This window comes from Pteropus vampyrus, unplaced genomic scaffold (assembly GCF_000151845.1).
Source record: "Pteropus vampyrus isolate Shadow unplaced genomic scaffold, Pvam_2.0 Scaffold1, whole genome shotgun sequence".
Classification (NCBI taxonomy): Eukaryota; Metazoa; Chordata; class Mammalia; order Chiroptera; family Pteropodidae; genus Pteropus; species Pteropus vampyrus.
In genome coordinates this window covers 20126574-20147655 of record NW_011888782.1, presented here as the reverse complement: position 1 = coordinate 20147655, position 21082 = coordinate 20126574, and the positions used below count along the sequence as shown (strand labels likewise).

At 32.7% G+C, this 21082-nt stretch overlaps 1 protein-coding gene across 11 annotated transcripts in view; it reads right to left on the bottom strand.

The window, feature by feature from the left end:
* The window catches only part of GOLGA4 (golgin A4), a 95821-nt gene that overhangs the window by 8956 nt on the left and 65783 nt on the right, over nt 1-21082 (bottom strand). For all 11 annotated transcript variants that reach the window (XM_023536838.1, XM_023536717.1, XM_023536741.1 and 8 more), the window contains 6 exons: nt 18660-18770; nt 16852-16872; nt 16600-16668; nt 14010-14085; nt 7511-7614; nt 2548-2634 (listed from right to left, as the gene is read on the bottom strand). In XM_023536838.1, coding sequence (XP_023392606.1) covers nt 2548-2634; nt 7511-7614; nt 14010-14085; nt 16600-16668; nt 16852-16872; nt 18660-18770 — 468 coding nt within the window. The remainder of the gene's footprint in view (nt 1-2547; nt 2635-7510; nt 7615-14009; nt 14086-16599; nt 16669-16851; nt 16873-18659; nt 18771-21082) is intronic.

Sequence of the window (21082 nt, the reverse complement as noted above, 5' to 3'; positions counted from 1 at the left end):
TAAAAAGCTTTGTTTTCTATATATTTATATTTCTACTAAAAATATATTTGATATAATGACATCGAAAAGATAATTAGGTATCCTTCTATTAGATAGCTTATCTACCTTTCTATTGAAAAAAAGTCACTTCTTTGCAGTGCTGTGTCTAACCAGCTACAGTTCACTAAACAGGGGTATCAAATTAGTTGAAACTTCTTCAAGACTTGTTCAAACACAGTACTTTTTATTGCTTATTTCATGAATGATAACAATCTTAAGGCAAATGTGACTCTTGCTTCAACGTTCTCAATCACCAGTGATGAATTTGCGATCAAACACAGAAACAATCATGAGTCACACATCCAGTACCAAGAATCTCCTTATACTGACAAAAGGTGACTCAAGTTGATTAATAAGTCATCTTTGGGATCTTCTTCACCTCATGTTCATTTTAAGTTATTTCATATTTCCTAAGCATTTATTTTTATTATTTGAATTATATTACTTAGATATATCTTTTACTCATGTATGAATGAATGGATGGTAACTCTTTCTCCTAAAATTAAAGGCTGCACACAGTCAATCATATCTTCCATGTCTTCAATTTTTCTATAATCACCGTAACAAGTAGAAGAGGTGATTACTGACTGAACTCATATATTAAGCAAAAGATAATGATAGGTGAGACTCTGCTTAAAGCAGTATTGGAATGGGACTTTCTTTCTTTCTGGACCAGTCAGACTCTGGGATAAGGGAGAACTATTTCAGGAAGGATCAGCCACCATTTCATCCCTATCTAAAATGAATTCTACTTTATTCAGGAACAAGGGGACAATATTTTTCAAAACTTTCTTTTTAGTTAAACTTAAAAAATCTGTCTGCTTTAAAAGGATTTTACATGGTTCACTATTTATAGGCACCAATTCGATGAGTTTCCCTCAAGGCAAACCAATCTAAGACTGCATGTGTGAATGTTTCCTAAAACACTTGCCAAGCAGTGCTTTAGGATGAATCCATTAACACAGAGCAAATCCTGATCGAATGTAGCCCAACAGTAAGAAGAGAGTCTGCCATGCTCCAACATTAAGGTGTTAAAGAGACCACAAAGAATGAACAAATAAAAGCTTTTTTATATCATTTAAAAATATTTTCTTAAACTGGACCATAATGTCGACAGGCTCAAACTGCATTAGAGATTTTTATTTTCACAAAAACATAGTTGTTTTATTCAGTGAAGAGGAAAACTTCTACTCTGAGTGACTCCATGGTTATAGAATTAGATGTTCGGTAAAATTTAAAACATTCTCTCTATTCATGAAGGACATACATTATAGTGACATACTTTCTTATCAAAAATATTTATAACCAGAAATAACTATAGAGGTATAGCAATGCTTTTCAGATTACTAGATACTGAGGAAGAATGCTTTACAAAAAACAAATGCTAACCAAAATAACTGCAATTGTCCCAGAAACTATACAATAGGTATATAATACAATATACCATGGAGTATTGGGGCAAAGGTCAAGGATGCTGGGATGACCTTAGAGGAAGCCAGGAAGAGGAGGTCAGGATGTGCCTGAGGCACTGGGATTCCTTCAGGAGTGATCCTGTGCATGGGTCAGAGGAAAGGAACTTCATAAGTGGCTGCCACATGCTGGGGATATTGAGCCTGGAAAGGAAAAACCTTCTATCTAGGCCATCTTGAGATTTTTGGTTGAGTTCCATGGGTTAAAACCAGAACAAATTAATGACCACTACAGAAAGGGATATTTGGGCTCAAGATAAGGAAGAACTTGTCTAAGAGACATACACAGTCTGTCCAGATAAGATGGTATACTTTGGGTGGTACTTATTTACTGACTTAGTCCTTTTTACTGGAGATATCACGACACAGGCTAACCCATCACTAAGATGATCTCTGCTTGCTTCAGGGAGGATAAAGAAATTAACAGCAGTACTCTGATCATGAAATAGGAAAAGAAACGGGAGGAGAACATGGAAGGTACTGCCGGCTCCAGCAAGAAAGGAAAAATTAGGAGAAGGAGAAAGCCAGGGGCAAGACACGAAAACTACACAAGTTTCATACTCTGCTTAGAATGAATCTTCTAAATGAATTACTGGTCCAGGACAAAAAGAAGTTAGGCATGGGGAATTCTGCATAATTTATGAAGTGTGTGTTTGTTTCTCTTCAACCACAGCTGACCTCACACACAGATTTCTAATAATTCAGTTACCTACATTTCCCTTGCAGGGTATATCAAAAGCTCAAAAATGCTTAATTTTTTCACAATTATTGTATCTGACAATCAACTGAAATAGAATAAAGAACTGTAATCTATAAAACATCATGATATAATTTGGCTTAAAAAAATTATTACTGCATATACTAGAACAAATGCCTTTCTGTCCTTTCCATAAATAGGCCAAGTTCTAGAAATTCCATATAGAATATTTAATAGCAATAAATCCTTATTTAATAGCAATAAATCTTATTTAATAGCAATAAATCCTCCTATCGCTATTAAATAAGACTGTCCTTCCCTTAAGGGACTTTTAAAGCTTACCATTAGCCGAGCATCTTCTCTTTCCAAAATTTTCTGAGTTTGATCATCAGGGAACTTCAGCACAGTGGTTATAACTTTTGCCATGGTCTACAAGAAAAACAAGAGACAATCACTAATACATATTAAAGCAGATAATATCTCGACCCATTCTGACATATTCTGCTGGTGAGATTCTTTAGTGCTCTCAATGGAAGCCACGACCAAAGAAGTATGATGTGAAGGTATTAGTCAAGGAAATAACAGCCAACACTGGAATTTCAATTTAAAAGGACTCCTCACAATGTCAGGTTGATATTATTTTAAGAAGATGCATTTACAAGAGCATGAAGCTATATAAAGTTCTAATGCTCTTGGCCCTTTGTGTTATTAAGATGAAACTTTATTCTTCATTCATTTTATAAGGGTTTTTATTTGTAGAAATCTATCTAGTAAGTAATGTATTGCCAAAACATATGCTCTAAATAATCAGAATTAGATACTCCCAAGTTCAGCTTTAACTAAATCACATCATATATCTCATAAACATGGGCTACTGCATGAACATGAACATGCTTAGTAGGTATTTTTAAGACATGCAGCACATCAACCTAATAGAAATACAAATTACATTTTAAATAAACACAAGATGTTTTGTCTGATAGAAAACATGATGAATCAAACATTACACATGGTGGCTTGCAAAACAAGATCATAAATTGTGTAGATCTAAATAAATATACCGTAAGTCAGACTGTCACCCATAAGCTCGTGGAAAATTCTCCTCAAAGGTTGAAATTCCCTATTTTGTATCAAGATGAGATGTTTTGAGGGAGACAGAGAGGAAAGAAGATACCACGTATGAAATAAGTAGAACAAGTTTAGAGCTTACATATAAATTCAAGTGCTACTGTTCTGAGGATTCCTACAGAGGAGGGGAGGATCACCCCAAGAGCTGACACTAAAATTCTTTGTTGACAGTTACACAGACTATGGGTGTGGTGGTGATGGTGGTGGGTGGGGAGATGGACTAGAGAAGGTCATTGAGGAAAAGATGACATAATTGAGTTAACCAAGAATTTTGGAAACTCACATCATTAGAAAAAAGTATCATTATTTCCAGGAAGGAAAGAAACTAATGTTTTTAAAATTCCTATTATATGCTAAGCCCAGGCAAGGCAATGTGCATTATTTCTAATACCTACTTCAACTAACAGATCAACTAATACCACAAACCTCAACACAACAAGATTTTCGTTTCGGCCTTCTCCATTTTATCTTTGCCTCTTCCATTTTGATAATCAGAAAAATACAATTTATACCAACTTAGTTCTTGGAGAACTTAAAAGGCATTTTATAAAAACCCTCATCCTTTAAATTGTATTGCCAAAATAGAAGAGAATCTTCTGTGCTAAACTGAAGTCCAGAAACCAAGCATATTATGTGGCAAGAAATGGCAAGAGAAATATTAAGTAGTAACTATTTCAGTATTCTTTTTATTAACACTCTGAAGCAATTGTAAATGCTTTCTGATATACTACATATGAAGGCTGTTATTAGGAAATAACAAAAATCTAAAATTCAGAGATTCACAATTACAGGAAACGTTTGAACAAAAAAGTTCAAAGTAATAAAAAATCCATTTATATTCACACAAGCATATCTGTCCAAAAAAAAAAAAAAAAACTCTAGCTAGGTGTCTCTTCACATGTCTAGACAATGTTAAATGGAAACCCACCTCTAAATTCATCAGTGATCCAAAATTTGCAGCTGATTACTCAGTTAAGACTCTTAAAGCTCTTAAGAAAATATCTGAATAAAGAAATCCAAGCTCTCTGCCATATCTTGGGGAAAAAAATTAGACTTTCTACTCTACATACAATATCCTCAGGCCTTAAAAAGTAAAAGATAGTTCAAATGAGCCACCTGGTTTAGAAGTGGCGTCTCCTGCCAGGTTTTCTTTAGGGAGAGGCTTCAATAAAAGTTGAGACGAGAAAGACATTCTACCGAAGAGGAAAACAGGCTGAATTTTAGTATCAATAATAGCATGGAGCGTCAAAACCCAAGAAATAGAAACTGCAAGGACAGAAGGAAGAAGGGGAGTTTACTTAACTTCATACTGTAAGAATGTGTGTCCTACACGTGGTCTTAAAAAAACCCATCGGCCTCATAAAATAAATAATGTGTGCAAAAGCAGATGAAGAAACAAAGGTAGGGTGACATATAGATCCTTCTAGACAAGAGACAACTGAAGATAAAGATCAAATCACAAAGGCCAAAAGATACTTTGGCTCATTCTAAAACCACAACCTGGTCTCCATTTCAAGTTCTTTATTAAAGTGTAGAAAGTGGGAAAATCAGCAAAAGGTCTGTCTCAAAACAGCTCTGATCTTGTCAATCCCTGCTCAAAAATTTCCAGGGTCACTACCCCCAATACCTACAGGTAAAACTGTAAAAACATTCCAGGCCCTCCACACTCTGTGCAGCCTGAAGAAGAGTAACTTCCACCTCACAAATCCAGTGTTTTAGTTGGACCAGACTATGTGTCATTCCAAAACTCACTCAGTTTTCTACCTTGAACCTTCTGTCTAGGCTTTCTCTCCTATCTGAGCTCATCTATCAAAATCTAAGCCCCACTTTAAAGCCCAGTAGACACATGTGCTTCTCCATCATGTCTTCCTTGACCTTCCCACAAGTAAGTATGAGGACTCTGTGTCTCTCTTAATGGCATCACATTATGCTTAACATACTTCATTCTGCATCATATTATGCTTAACTGAGAACAGCTCCCCTTTACAACTATAGAGAGTCCATGACTTACGATGGTTTGACTTAATGATTTTTTGACTTTAAGACGGTGTGAAAATGATATGTATAATAAATTACACAAATATTCAACTTTAATATAAAATAGGTTTTGTGTTAGATTATTTGCCCAACTGTAGGCTAATGTAAGTGTTCAAGCAGGTTTAAGGTAGGTTTCGCTAAGCTACAATGTTCAGTAGTGTGTATTAAATGCATTTTCAACTTATGATAGGTTTTATTGGGAAGTAACCCCATTTTAAATCAAGGAGCATCTGTATATGGTAAAATCATAATATCAAATTTCATCTCCCTATCCATCATAGTGATAAACAAAGGGTCAGATGCAGTAAGTGTTTAATAAATATGCAGTAAACTAAACTGAAAGTCTGCTACTGACTTTTTTCGATATTTACAAAATGTGATGGTAGAATGATAGACTACTTATCATTTTTAGTAACCAGAAAAATACACTGAATGCTGAAGATGAAGACTAGAGAGAGCACTCCTCAACACTGATTGCCAGCTAGCTATTAAATGGGGCTGCCTGGGCCTGGAGGACATCTCTTTCAGCTGTCTCCCAAGTCACACCCTAAAACTAACTACAGAGCCCTGAAAACAGAAAACTTAGACATGGCTGAACTGGTGCTGCCCCAGAATACATCTTACGCTGGTGCTGGGTCTTTCTTCAGAAGGACTTAAACTCTAGAGCTCTTACCCCACAAATGTTTTCAACCTCCAAAAGAAACAAGTTGAGGCAGTTTCTTCATTTTGCAGACCAAGAAAAGGTTAAATAATTTATTTAGCAACAACACTGGGATAGTTTTAGATTCACAAATTTACCAAAGTAGCCTAGGTTCTAAGAGGCTATTTTTTAAAGAGATATGCCTTTTCCCCTTCCCTTGTAATAGTACCAGGTAACATTAAACTATCTACTACACCTCAAATACAGGCTGCTATTCGATAAAGACATAATAAAAGAAAGTCATATTTCATTACCTTTGTTTTAAAAAGATAAGGAAAGAATAAGTTTTAGTTAGGCTTTGAATAAAAATGTCCTTAGGAAATACTGACACTGAGTCACTGCAAATTAATATCTCTCTCATGTGGCACATGTTCAGGATCACACTTATCATTACTTTAATTTGAAACTATTTGATAAAAAAGAAATGAGATTTCTATAGATACCAAGGACTTAAATGACTTCTAGCCCTACAACTTCTAACATTTAGCTGAATCTACAATCCATAAATTCATAATATTCTTTAAAGAGATTTTTTGATGCCCTTACATTTCAGGTTTTAAAAATATTCCAAATCAATCTCTGAACTGGCTTAGTACCCTACAACTCAGTAACCCCACAGACTCATAAAACACTGATTGCTTCTAAGAATAGAAAACTCATTATCTGATTCTTAACCAAGGTATGCAGACAGTGTAAAAGTGCATGAAGGTAAAAACTTGAAACAATGTCAGAAACAGAAATTGCTTTAAATGAAAAAATTTTGTTCAAGGGAAGACTTGTTAATTTCCTTAAAATGCATTCAATTGAATTCAAGATATATTTACCAAAAGTCCAAAATAAGGCTCTTTTTAAAAACACTGCAGTGGGATACAAGTAAGAATAACACAAGAATCTACACTGAGGGACTTTACAATAACTTTAACATTCTAGAAAACAAATTAGCCAAGTATTATTATCCATATGATGTGATAATTTTTGAATGATCAATATTCCATATGTGAAGGAACGATTTTCTTATAGTGACTAAAGTCAAATATTTCTAAACACCTGAGTCATCATTCTTAATTATGACCATTTCCAATACTCCCACACTGTCCTTACTTCTCCATAAAGATAGCTATTCTCCTAAATTTAAGATCTGAAGTTAAAAATAACAACAAACACATGTTTCACAAAGTATTAAGTTAATGAACTTTCAATTATTAGTTTTAGTATCATCCAACAGTATTTTTTAATTAATATTTTATAAATGTAAGAAATATAAGCAAAATCTACCAATTAACTTCTGTAAATTAGAAGCAATGACACAAGTACTATCACTACTATTAGCTTGTATGGTCTGCCAATAGTAAACATACAGAATCAATATGTATATTAAAAATGAGACATATTTCCTTTTAAATTAAGCCACATGCCAAATATGCCAGATATGATTTATACCTTAGTTTCACGACCCATCATATACTCAAAAAGCACTTTTCGTAAATACTCAAACTCAGTAGGTTCTCCAAAGAGTGAGACATCAGTATGGTATAAATTTCCACCTGTCAAATAAAAAGAAAATTGAATGATAAAGAAAAAAAACAGAAAAAATACTTATTATTTAGAAAATAAACAAACTAAAAACAGTCGAACAAAGAGATGCATCATGGTACTGCATTGTACATACATTCAGAATTCCAATTGGTGTTTTTCCCTTGGAATAAAAAACAATTAGTATTACAACAATTTTATTTCTCACATCTTTTCCTCCACCTCCTTTTCTTCCTCCTCTTTCTTCTGACATGACAATTTTAAAAGACTATACTTATAGATAAAATAATTTAAAATGCATGAAATATTAATGCCATTATAGTGGTTTTCAAATACTTTGATTCAACATCTTAAAAAGACCATCATAATAAGTTACAGTTTATCTGTTAATGAAGCTCCATTTCATAAAAGTAAAGAATATAGTTCAGATGTATGAAGTCACACTATGACAAACTTTAATCTGAATAAATTCATAATTATGCATTATGTAAATATATACTTGCATCCACTTGTAGTAGTGTGGTACACTAGGTAGTCTGAAAAGTGCTCTGCTACCAAGAAACATCAAAATGGTGCGTAAAAATATTCTAACTTTGTAGGAAATCCCTAAAGGGGTGGAGAATAGAGGAAAATGAAACCACAGAATTAATGGGAAGGCAAATGAGAATTTGGTAAGGCAAAAACTGAAAAACTGATCCTAAAATTCAAATGAAAGTTCACATGGAGACCAAGAACAGTCAAAACAGTCTTGAAAAAGAACAACAAAACTGGAGAACTCACATGTGTCAACTTCAAAACTTAATACAAACTTATAGTAATCAAGACAGGGTGATACTGGCACAAAGATAAATATATATATCAATGGAAAAGAATTGAGAACTCTGAAATAAAATTTTTAGACAACAAATTTTTAACAAGGGAGCCAAGAATACAATGAGGGAAGGAATAGCTTTTTCAACAAATTGTATTACGACATTGGATATCTATATGCAAAAGAAAGAAGTTAAGACACTCATCTCACACCATATACAAATATTAACTCCAAAGAGACCAAAAAATAAATGTTAGGACTAAAACTATAAAATTCTTTGAAGAAAACAAAAGAGTAAATCTTCATAACCTTAGATTAGCCAGTGGTGTTTTAAAAAACATAAGCAAAAGCAATAACAAAACAGAAAAAGTAGACTTCAAAATTAGAAACTTTTGTGCTTCAAAGAAAAACATCAAGAAAGTAAAAAAAGAACCTACAAAATGAGAGAAAATATTTGCAATCATATATCTGATAAGGGACTTGTATTTAGACTATATAAATAACACTTATAACTCAATAATAAAAAAAATTTTTTTTTTAAATGGGCAAAGGCTCCATATAGACATTTTTCCAAAGGAGATATACAAATGGCTAGCAAGTACATAAAAACCGCTTAATATCATTAGTCATGAGGGAAATCAAAACCATGATGAGACATCATTTTATACCCACTGAGATGAGGAAAAGAAAATAACAAGTGTTGGTAAAAATGTGGAAAAATTGGAACCTTCATATACTGTATGTAAAATGGTACAGTCACTTTGAAAACCAGGTTGGAAGTACAGGTAAACATACTTCCAGTTTACTTCATATAGATAAACGCAGAGGTACCAAATGGCCTGCAATCTTACTCTAGGGAGATATCCAAGAAAAAAGAAAATACCTTAAAAACTTGTACACAAATGTTCAAAGCAGCATTGTTCATAATAGTCAAAAAGTATAAACAATCAAAATGTTCACTAACTGATGAATGGGTAAATAAATTGTGGTATCTATATAATGGAGTATTATTTGGCAACGAAGGAAAGACATACTGATTCACGCTACAAAACAGAAGAACCTTGAAAACATGCTAAATGAAAGAAGCCGGTCATAAAGGGTCACATATTGTATAATTCCATTTATATGAAATGTCCAGAATAGGCAAAATCTATAGTGACAGAAAATAGATCAGTGATTGCTAGAGCTGGAGAGAATGGAGAGAATGGCGGGATGACTGCCAAAGGTTTTGAGGTATCCTTCTGGAGGAATGAAAAATTTCTAACATTGATTGTGCTTATGGTTATACAATTTTAAAAAATAGACCAAAAACCATTACATTGTACATTTTAAATGCGTGAACTGTATGGTATGTGAATTGTATGGTATGTGAATTGTATTTCAATAAAGCTGTTTTTTAAAAATTATAGTACTAGAAAAAATAAGCAACATTTATGTGACTACAGAAATGACCTAGGAGATCTGAAAAAAAAAAAAAAGAGAAAATTTCCTCCTAGAAATAAAAATTATAATTAGAGGATTAAAAAAAAAAAATCCTTAACAAGGGAGCTATATAGCAAATTAGGTAGAGCTATGTAAGAAAATTAACCAGAAAAACTAGATGAAATTTTCAGAATTCAGCCCAGAGGAAAAACAGATGAAATATTTAAAAGACACGGTAAGAAATATAGTATAAAATGAGAAGTTCTAATAGTATGAGAATTAGAAAATAGAAGAAAGGAAATATTTGAATAGATGATCAGAACAAATCTTACAGAACTAATATCTTTTAGATAATATAATCTTTTATAGAAAGATTATAAGACAGTAGAATAAGTAAAAAGAAATCTAAGCCTAGACACACCAGAGTGAAATTACAGAACACCAACAAAGAAAATATCCTAAAAGCAACCAAAGAGAAATACATATTACTAACTGGGAAAAGAACATCAGAAAGATGTCCAACAAATGTTTCAACAACAGAATCCAGAAGACAATGAAGTATCAACTTCGAAGTGCTAAGAAAAAAATCACTCTCAATCTAAAATTCTGTACCTAACAAAATTAACCTTTAGAATAAAAGACCTCCATTTTTGGTCATGTTGGAATAATCTCAAATTAGATTTTCACAAAAGATACACATAAAAAAATCAATTCCAGGTCAATTAAAGACTTAAGTGTAAAAAGCAAAACTTAGAACTTTGAGGACAGAATATAGGAGGATAGTTTTATGACCCTCAAGTAGTAAGACTCTCTTAAGACACAAAAACATAACCACAAAGAATTTTCTTTATGATAAAATTCTACAACAGACATTTTTTAGATGTCTGCTCATTCACTCAATGACTCATCTAACAAACATCACACAATCCAACAATTTTACTCCTAGATATTTACTCAAGAGAAATGAAAACTTATGTTTACATAAAGACTTGGACATGAATGTTCATAGCAGCTATAGTCATAGTAGCCCAAAACTAGAAATAGGCTAAATGTCCATTAACTGTGATAGGATAAGAAATTTGTGGTTCATCCATACAATAAAACACTATGCAGCAACAAAAAGGAACAAACTACAACCACATGCAACAACACAGATGAGTCTTAAAAGCATTAATGCTAGGTGACAGAATACAAAAGATACAGATACAAAAGACTGATTTCATTAAGTAAAATTCTAGAAAAGATAAAAATATAAGAGTGAAAAATGAGATTACTGATTGCCAGGGACTAGAGATAGGACATGACCACAACAAGGCACCAGATAACTTATTGGAGTGATGGAACAGTCTCTATTTCTATTTTGTTGGTGGTTACGTTATTGCATACATTTGTCAAATTTCTTAACTGTATATCTGAAAAAAAAAAGGTGGCTATTACTATGTGTAAATTTTTCCTTAATGACCCTGAATTTTTAAAAAACTGAATAAATAACAGGTAATCACACTGTGCAGCAGGATAATACAATAAGGCTTCAATTATAAGAACTATGGACAATAAGTGAGCCTCTAAATGCCAAAGTTGAAAGTGGCCTTTCATTGTAACTGTACATTTCTTTTGATTTAGAATTTAAATCATCATTTGTTCAGCAAAAGACAAAAACAAAAACAAATGAAACCTCATGAACTATTATTTACACATACGAGACTGGCAAAATCTCACAAGTCAGATAATACCAAGCACTGGTGAGTATGGGAACAATGGAATGCTTGGGCACTGCTTGCAGGAGTGTAAACAGACTTGACCACTACAGACAATTTGGCATTACTTCATTAAACTTTGAAAAGTGGAAGACAAGCATATTCTATGACACAGAAATTCAACTCTTACTAATATATCCTAAAGGAACACTTGAAATGTACATCAGGAATCAATGTTCACAGTTAAACTGTTTATAAAAGCAAAATTGAGACAATTCAAATGTCCGCCAATAGGAGAATAAATAAAGTGTGGCATAAAGACATAATGTATTATTATTAAACTCAGTAATGAAATGGTTTAACTATAGCTTCGCACATTAGAATGAATCTCAAAATCATAATGCTGGGTGAAAAAAAAGGTAAGAATATGTAGAAAATATATTCAGTATGATAGGATTTGTGTATAGGCCAAAACATATAAAATCATTAAAATAAAATTTCTTCAGGGAACTGCACTTATGCTATAATATAATGACAATGGTCACCCTTAAGAAAGAGCAGAGAGATATAAGATTAAAGAGCAGTATGGCAATGCTCTAGATGGCAGATTCACAGGCGTTAACTAGTCTCCGTACTTGATATTTACACTGCATGTATTTGTATGTTTAGAATATTTCATTTTTTAAAAGTATATACTTTTAGAAAACCCAGTTCACTCAAACCACACTTTGCAAATACAGAGTATCAACAACTAAATAATGATAATACACTATTTCCTCTTCAAAAAATATCTATCTATATACTATACTTACGTGTTTCATTCTGCTATATCGATACAAAATGCACGAGTTTACAATGTTTTTCATCTTTCAGAAAAGTAGATTACTTATTTATAGCTATTTTCCTGGAGAAGCAATTAATACCTTTTCCTGTATGGTGAGTGCTCATTTTACTCTTACACTTTAAAGAAACAGCATGGTGAAGAGGATAATGGGCACATTCAACCAGACAACTTGAGTTGTTGAAAGGACTAAATGAGTTGATATACAAAATGTGTTTTATAACAGTAGTTGGCACTTAGTATTATGTATGTATGGGTATTAAATAAACTATATATATATACACATATACATATGTATATACATTAAATAAACTATATATATACACATATATATACATGTATATATATACATATATACACATTAAATAAACTATATGTGTGTATATATATAGTTTATTTAATGTATATATGTGTATATATACACACATATATATGTGTATATACGTGTATATACATTAAATAAACTATATATGTGTATATATACACACATATATATGTGTATATACGTGTATATACATTAAATAAACTATATATGTGTATATAGTTTATTTAATGTATATATGTGTGTATATATATACACGTATATATATATATATGCATTTTATAATTTAAAACTGAGAAATAAAGAAAATTATGTATGAAATTCTTAAGTTGAAACTAATAAAAAGATTCACTACTACTATTTATGCACTGCTGAGCACTGATTCAGCAGTTCTATGCTGAAAGTTCCATTATGTTGACTTAGCTATGGCAAACAATCTTTGTAGTAGGAGTCTTCTCTGTAATGAGCCATAGGAAACTTCCAAGTTGGTTTTCTCTTCTTCTTGAAGAGCATTTTGGAAAGAATCCAAAGCAAGTCCTTATGTAATTTAATTAAAAATTGTATAGTATCTTATGTTATTTCATAGCAATTAGCATTTTCAAAAACATAAAGAATATATGAAATGGCTTAGATTTATACCCTAGTGCCTGCCATGAAAAAGCAGAAAGCTTTATAAAACATTTAGTAAAATAAAACTATTCTTAATGCAGTGAGGCAGTAAAATTGAGAGTGGAAAACTGTTACAAGATATTCAAAGATCATGATTATCTCAAGGGAACACTACATAAAAATCCAAGCTCATCTATAAAACCCTTTGTAAGTAGCCTACATTGTTTAAATTGAGACTAATATTTTCAAATCATCCTTCCCCACTTTGAATATAAGCATGCTCATGAAATTATTTTCTCCTTAAATCCTGGATAAAATTAGTAAATATCTGTAATAGTAAAAAACAGAAGCATGTAAAATGAGTGTGTATGCGTGTATGTAGTGGATTATGTAAACGTTTGATACATACAGAAAAGTCTGGAAGATTGTACATAAATTGTCAACTAGGTCCATTTGGAGAATGGAGCATAAAGTAGGAACTTGAAGTTTCACTTAACACACTTTTGAATTTTTAAACAACAAATATACATTATTTTTTGTTTTAGATTACTACCATTCTTTCCTTAAAACTGTTATTGGTGAATTACACAGGTAAAATATATTCATTGTAAAGAATTAGATTAGCAAAGATAAAAATAAAATCATCTATAAATCTACCAACAAGAAATAACCATGGATAACATAATATGAGGGATCATTCTTGCCTTTGTAAGGTGTCCCCACAGTTGCTGCATATACATTCGTTTCATACTTCTTCAAACGATCTTCTAAATTGTGAATCTAGAAAAAATAAATATTTAAATCATATAAAATTCATATGTAAAACCTTATATAAAAAAAAGACTGCTGTAGCCACTAGATTCTTTAATGCTGAAGACAAGCTCTAGGCAAATAAAATTAATACAAATAGTTTCTTGATATGATACCAAAAGCACAGACAACAAAAGAAAAAATATATATAAATTGGATGTTACTGAAAGTAAAACTTTTGGCCTACAGAAAATGAAAAGACGACCTACAGAATGTGAGAAAATATTTACAAATCATATATCAGATACAGGACTTGTATCCAGATTATGTAAAGAACATTTAAAACCCAACAATGAAAAATCAAATAACCCAACTAAAAAATAAGCAAAGGACTTGAATAGATGTTGCTTCCAAAGATATACAAATGGCCAACAAGCAGATGATAAGATGATCACCATCATTAGTCATTAGGAAAATGCAAACTAAAACCATATGAAATAAACTTCGTACTAACTAGAATGGCTACATTTAAAAAATTTCTTGGCAAGAATGTGTAGAAATTAGAATCCTCATACTGTGTTGGTGGGAATGTAAAATGGTGCCACTATGTAAAACAGTTTGGTGGTTCCTCAAAAAGTTAAACATATAATTACCATATGACCTAGCAATTGCACTCCTGGATATGTATTCCAAGTGTTCAAACAAAAACTGTACACAATGTACTTAGCAGCACTGTTCACAATAGCCAAAATGTAGAAACAACTCAAATATCCATCAACTGATGAATGGATAAGAAAATGTGGTATATTCATAAAATGGAATATTATTCAGCCATAAAAAGAAAGGCAGTATTGATACATGCTATGGCATAAATGAACCATAAAAACATCTTGCTAACTGAAAGAAGCCAGATAATATTATAGGATTCCATTCATATTAAATACTCAAAACGGACAAAACCATAGACACAGAAAGCAGATTAGTAGTTGTAGGGGCTGAGGAAGGAGGTAATGGGGAGTGATGGTCAGTGGACATGGGGTTTCCTTTAGGGGTGATAAAATGTTCCGGAACTAGAAAATGATGATGGTTTCACAACACTGTGAATGAACTAAAGGTCAATGAATCATATGCTGCAGGGTTAAAATGGTCAATTTTGTTATATGTATTTTACTACTATAAAATAACTAACACAAAAATTATGATAGGACAATTTGAAGATTTGAGGATGGTAAAAGAAGGGAATTTTAACCCTGAGAACAGATGAGGAAAGTTACACTATTGAGAAGTAGAAAAAAAGTAACACTGGGACTTAGTACAGCAGGTCTTTGAATCAGGTTGTTTCATTCAACTTCATTTTAACGTTGATGAAAAAAAAAAAATCAATTCCTGCTGGGGCTGCTGTCTGTGTGGGGTTTGCACATTTGACCCATGCCTACGTGGGTTTTCTCTGGGCACTCCAGTTTCCTCCCACATCCCAAAGATGTGCACATTAGGTGAACTAGCGTGTCTACATTGTCCCACTCAGTGTGTGTGTGTTAGTGGCCCTACGATGGAAGGGCGTCCAGCCCGGGGTGGGTTCCCACCTTGTGCCCTGAGCTGCCAGGATAGGCTCCAGCCACCTGTGACCCTGAACTGGAATAAGTGAATTGGAAAATAATGATCTTACTTGTTTTTATTCATCTTTCTTAAATGTATGTCTAGCTCACGTTTATGTCAATGTTTACTATTAGAAGTGTTTTAGGTCTTTAATAGAAGTTTGGTAATGTTTTTGTGACCAGAAAATAGGCTGCAGGAACTTAACCCTTATATCAATTATCCTGCAGTAAAACTGGTTTCATTATACGTTGTTTTGCTTAAAGTCGCAATTTCCATTAACCAACTGAAAACATTAAGTGAAAACTTACTTTACTTATCTTTATGGATTTGAAAAAAAGTATTATGAAAAATTTCAAATATACTCAATACAGATCCATCACCAAGTTTCAATAATTACCAAGATTTTTATATGAATTTTTTTAAAAACTTGAATATACCTGAAGATTTAGCCTTCAAATAGCCTGCTGACCTAAGTCACTATTCCTCTGGTTTGGAAAAAGTCTACTAATGGTCATGCACCACAGATACATATATACTGGTGTCTGCATGTTTGTGCATCCTTCTAGGAGTACTTATCTGGTCCTATTTAAATCGAATTACTGGATAACATGTGGACGAATCATATTTAAGTTAAGGCAATTTAACCACAAGGAAAAGTAGTAAAGATTGATGTTGACATATTTTCCCTCTGATAAAACCAAAAATAACCATTTTTAGAACTTATTACAAATTAAATAAATACAAATTTTTATCCAAAATATTAAGCACTAGAGACAATAGGATGTTTAAATATATGTAATCACAAATTTACAGAGATATCCATCTTTATAAGACAAGACTGCAAAGCCAGCTATTAAATCAGTTCTTTTTTCTAGTTAAATGAGATCCAAGTACATACTAACATAATTTAAGAAAGTTCAAAATAAAAGGCACCAATTAGATCTCTACCTGTTCTCTGAATTCTTGCTCTTTCAACTTTGAATCACTGATCAGAGTAGTCTTCTGTGCTAGCTGTGTCTGAAAGAAAAAGAGTCAGATCTGAAGTGCATACATAGGTTTTAACACTGCCTGGACGTATTTCCATACTGCTTGGGAAATTTTTTTCTTATTAAAACAGTTTCTTTATGTTTTAACTTAAAACACAGAATGCTCCTGAAAACACACTACCTTCAGTCAAATTCTATAAAGATTTAGTGTTACCTGCAGCTCCATAATTGTTACCTGAAAATGGAAAAGAAAAAAATGAGTGTATAAAATAAAATCTGTAAGAAACAATATATTGAAATATGAAATTATAAGAAAATAAGAATTCAGTGTTATAGTCTTAAGAGAATGGTCAAATTTGAAATGAGACAACTTTTAATATTTGATTTTAAACTTGGTCTGTTATATAAACTATCACAGTGTAAGCATACACAAACAATGGTAAACACAAAGAAAAAGGACTGGAAGGACATTCATCAAATTCTTAACAATGATTACCACTTAGCAGGGGAGGTGCCCACTAAGGAGAGTTTATTCTATATATGACTCTTTTTCAACAAAAATATATACATGCATGTATTGTTTGTATAATTTTTAAAAATTAAACATATTAACATCTAGTATAAGATGAGCTTTTTAGGGAAACTTCTAAAGAACTATTTCTGGGAATCCACTCTGAGCTATAACCACAAATTATTTTTCATTGAACTCACTGATATGTAATTCAAGATATCCCAGAAACAACCAAAGATATTCGAGAAGGATAAAAATTCATCAAGAATAAAATTAAATATTTTTATAGTAGAAATAAAAATTAAAGATATTTTCTCTCCTTTCTTATGACACAGGTAAAGGACTCAGAAGACCTTCTGAATATTAATTTCATAATCTTTCAATACTCTATGGCATTCCAATACAGGTCAAAATGCCAGAATATGCAACATTAATACTTATTTTGATGCTAAGGAAAAGAACATGTTAGACAGTGAAATATATGTATTCTTCTCATAGGAAGTAATATTTCATAACACTTGGTATCATGATTAAATGGCAAAAAAATTAAAAACCAAAATATAAGAGAATTAACTTAGTTGCTATTAAAGAAAGACACAGTCTACTCAGCTTGGTACCGTGTTAAGGTACCAAGTAGCACACAGTATAGCCTTTATGAAGGCTCTTCTCTCCATTTTGGAAAAGTGATCCATGTAATTGGTTGTCTGGAAAATTGCTAACTGGTAACTGACATTCTTTAATGAATCCTCTATTTCAAGGATGAAGACATGAACACTGTTCACCTAACTTTCCAAGGCCCTAGTGACCATGCTATGAAAAGACTGGATGAGAGAGAGTATTTTAGGAAGTAAAATGGTACACTGTTCAGCTTCTCAAACTCAGGCCCACATGCCCTGTGGGTATGCACTTGATGGGGTGCACAGTGAGACAGGAAGCCACTGCATAAACATAGCCTATCTTTCACAGTATCAATTTTACTTAAAGACTGGGATTATAAAAATAATCCCACTGCATTTACATCTGGCTCATTAACCGAGGAGAAAAACAGAAATTGTTTTTCTTAATGGTATATAACTAAAAACATTTTATTTGATTACAAATAAGGATATATTATAGAGTAGAATATATTATAGAGTAGAATATAAAATTTATATGAATTTTTAACACAAAGTTAAAAATCTAAAATTATCACACTTTCTATGAACTTTTGGCTATGCTCAGGGCTACAAGATTCGCTTTCCTCTGTTCTTTCCTCAAGAAAGACAGAAACACGGAAATGTCTAGGCTTTGAAGTCTAGAAGATTGGGTTTAAATTCCCAATACGACATTCATTGCATGAGATTGACTGTTTCATCTAACTTCTTTGAACATTAGTTTCACTGTCTATAAAATAGATGAAAAGATTTTTCTTAGGATTAAATGAGGTAGGTATGTATGTTAGTAAGCGAGTCAAATAATGGAATTCACGATGTTTTCAAAAAACGTGTGACACAAACTCCAGTTCCTCTCACTTTATCATTGCCAGGGTTTTCTTCCTGCTGTAGCCCTTGCTGATACTTCTGTAGCTCCTCAAGTTGAGTCTGCAGGTCCATTACTTTTGCAGTCATTTCTTCTTCACGAGCCTTTAGAATTAAAAAAAAAATTAATAAACATGTCAAAAAAAACAAAAACAAAAAACCAGTAGAGAGGCAACACAGTGTAGAGCAAAACTATCTCTGTAGGAGAAACAAACCATTTTTACTGTAATTCATTACTGTGCTCTGAGCAGTTTCCTTCATGCCCAACTTTTAACTCTTTTTAATGCTACTCACTATTCCTGGGATATCATTTTTCCCCACCTTCACTCCCTCTGCTCTCACCCTATAAAGCTCATCAAGCTAATTCTTCCTCCTTAAACTAGGGTTCCCAAGTTTAAGCAATAATTAGGTGTATAACAGTATTGTGACAGAATTATAATACAAAGCCTGTGTTTTAAGACTTTGGCTCTTCCTATATTGGACTGTATTTCCATAAAATGGCAATTAATTTAAACTAGTAGATACTTCTATGCACAGCTCTGCCCAGCCAGCTGGTGACTTACTGATCATAAGTTGTACAAGTTTTTTCCCAGCCCCTTTGAATGGCTGTATAATTCAAGAGATGGTTCTTTGTCCTAGTTCAGCAAACCTGCACATCTACACATCTGTTCCCAAACAGCAGCAGTTCTTTAAGGTAAAATGTTTAACTAAAATCTATTTTTGAAAAATTAGTTACTGTCCAATGTATTGGTTACCAATTTATTGTCTCTACTTGCCCCAAACTTTGCAAAAAACAGACAAGACTGTGAAAGTAATATGTGACTTAGTGGCCAAAAAAATCCTTTTTATAAAATTTGGCATACAAATTGCTGTCTCTCCTGTTTTGACTATCCTGGTAAAAGGCTGTTGCCCATCCTTACATTTCATTTGTCTTGATAACTGCCATGATTTATTATACGACGCAGTCTAGCACTCTCCTTGCTCTTATAAATCTTGCAATAACCTTTGTGCAAAAAGAACATTTGGAATTGGAATATTGATCATATTTAAGTAATGAAGACAGGACAAGTGTTTGCTGAGTAAGAGTCCAAACAGGAAAAACAACCATAAACAGGTTATCTGATTTAATGGATGCTGACTTGCCAGAACCAAGAAACAATAAGTCTCAAAAACAAAAACAGATCAGTCCCATGGCATAAAATAAGGCAATGTACCACAGGACACATGCAAATCTAACTTTAAATACCACTTGTAATGAACTTAGACCACCTGAAAAAGAACCAACCCCTTCTCTCAACATAAGCAAAGCAGGGATCTCCTTCAAGATCTCCCCATGGAGGCACGCTTTAACCTAGCCACCACCCCTAAAACACCAAACACCAGAAACTACTGTAAGTACATTACTGCCCGCAGTCTTGGTTTACTGTTTTTATTCTACCAGGCTGTGTAGATGTCTGTATCAATGCAATTTAGTCCTGTTTGAAAGTATCATCTGTTATATGTACTTATACAGTTAGGCCCAGATTTTAATATGACAATTAGCTATGTCTGACATTTCCTTTGACAGTTGTGAGACACCAATCTAAAGCAAGCCCTCTAAGAATTAGAAAAGAATCTTTCATGTGTTATTTCTAATCTAAGAAACAGTTCCATAATTTCTTTTGTAAAACTTTTTAGTCTTCCTGAGGGAGAAAAACAGTACTGCTTGCTTTGAAGTAAAAACAGTAAGAAAAACTAGTTAAATTGAAGATTTATGCACATACATGGAAATTATGTTTTAAAGACTACTTCTTATGCCAAAGCCAAATCACTAAAATACAACCAACATCAAAAAGAAACCAGTTTTGTATCCATTGTAGCTTTAGGAGCTACTTTCTCCCAATGAAACTGCACTGAGGCTGGGACTATGGTGATTAGGTAAGCTTCCTTACTTGTGTGTATTCAATTCCTTTGAGATGTCATCACCCTCTGACCAAATAAATTCTTCTCGGCCCTACCATGTGTCATCTCCTTCAAATTTATCAAGTGTCTAGTATGAGCCAAGCATTTGGCTATGGTCCTCAAGACTAGAGATGAATAACAAAATCCCTGCCCACAAGATGCTTACAGTCTAGGGGAGAGGTCTGATACATTAATATATCCCTGCGCATACATGTATGACGAAAATCACATGTTTCAAGTGAAGTAATAAATATAGATGAGTACCAAAGGAACACAGATGTAATTAATTCCATTTCAGGAGTTTCCAAAAGAATGATAAGTGAAAATGTGATGCAGAAAAATACACTTTGAAAGGCTAACTTTGGGTAGAAAAGAGAAAAAATAAGAGTGTTATCTATGATAGTAAAGGCAGGAAAATGAAAATGTTTCCGTGCTCTGTTATTAATAAATCACAGGATTATTTTAGATGACAAAAG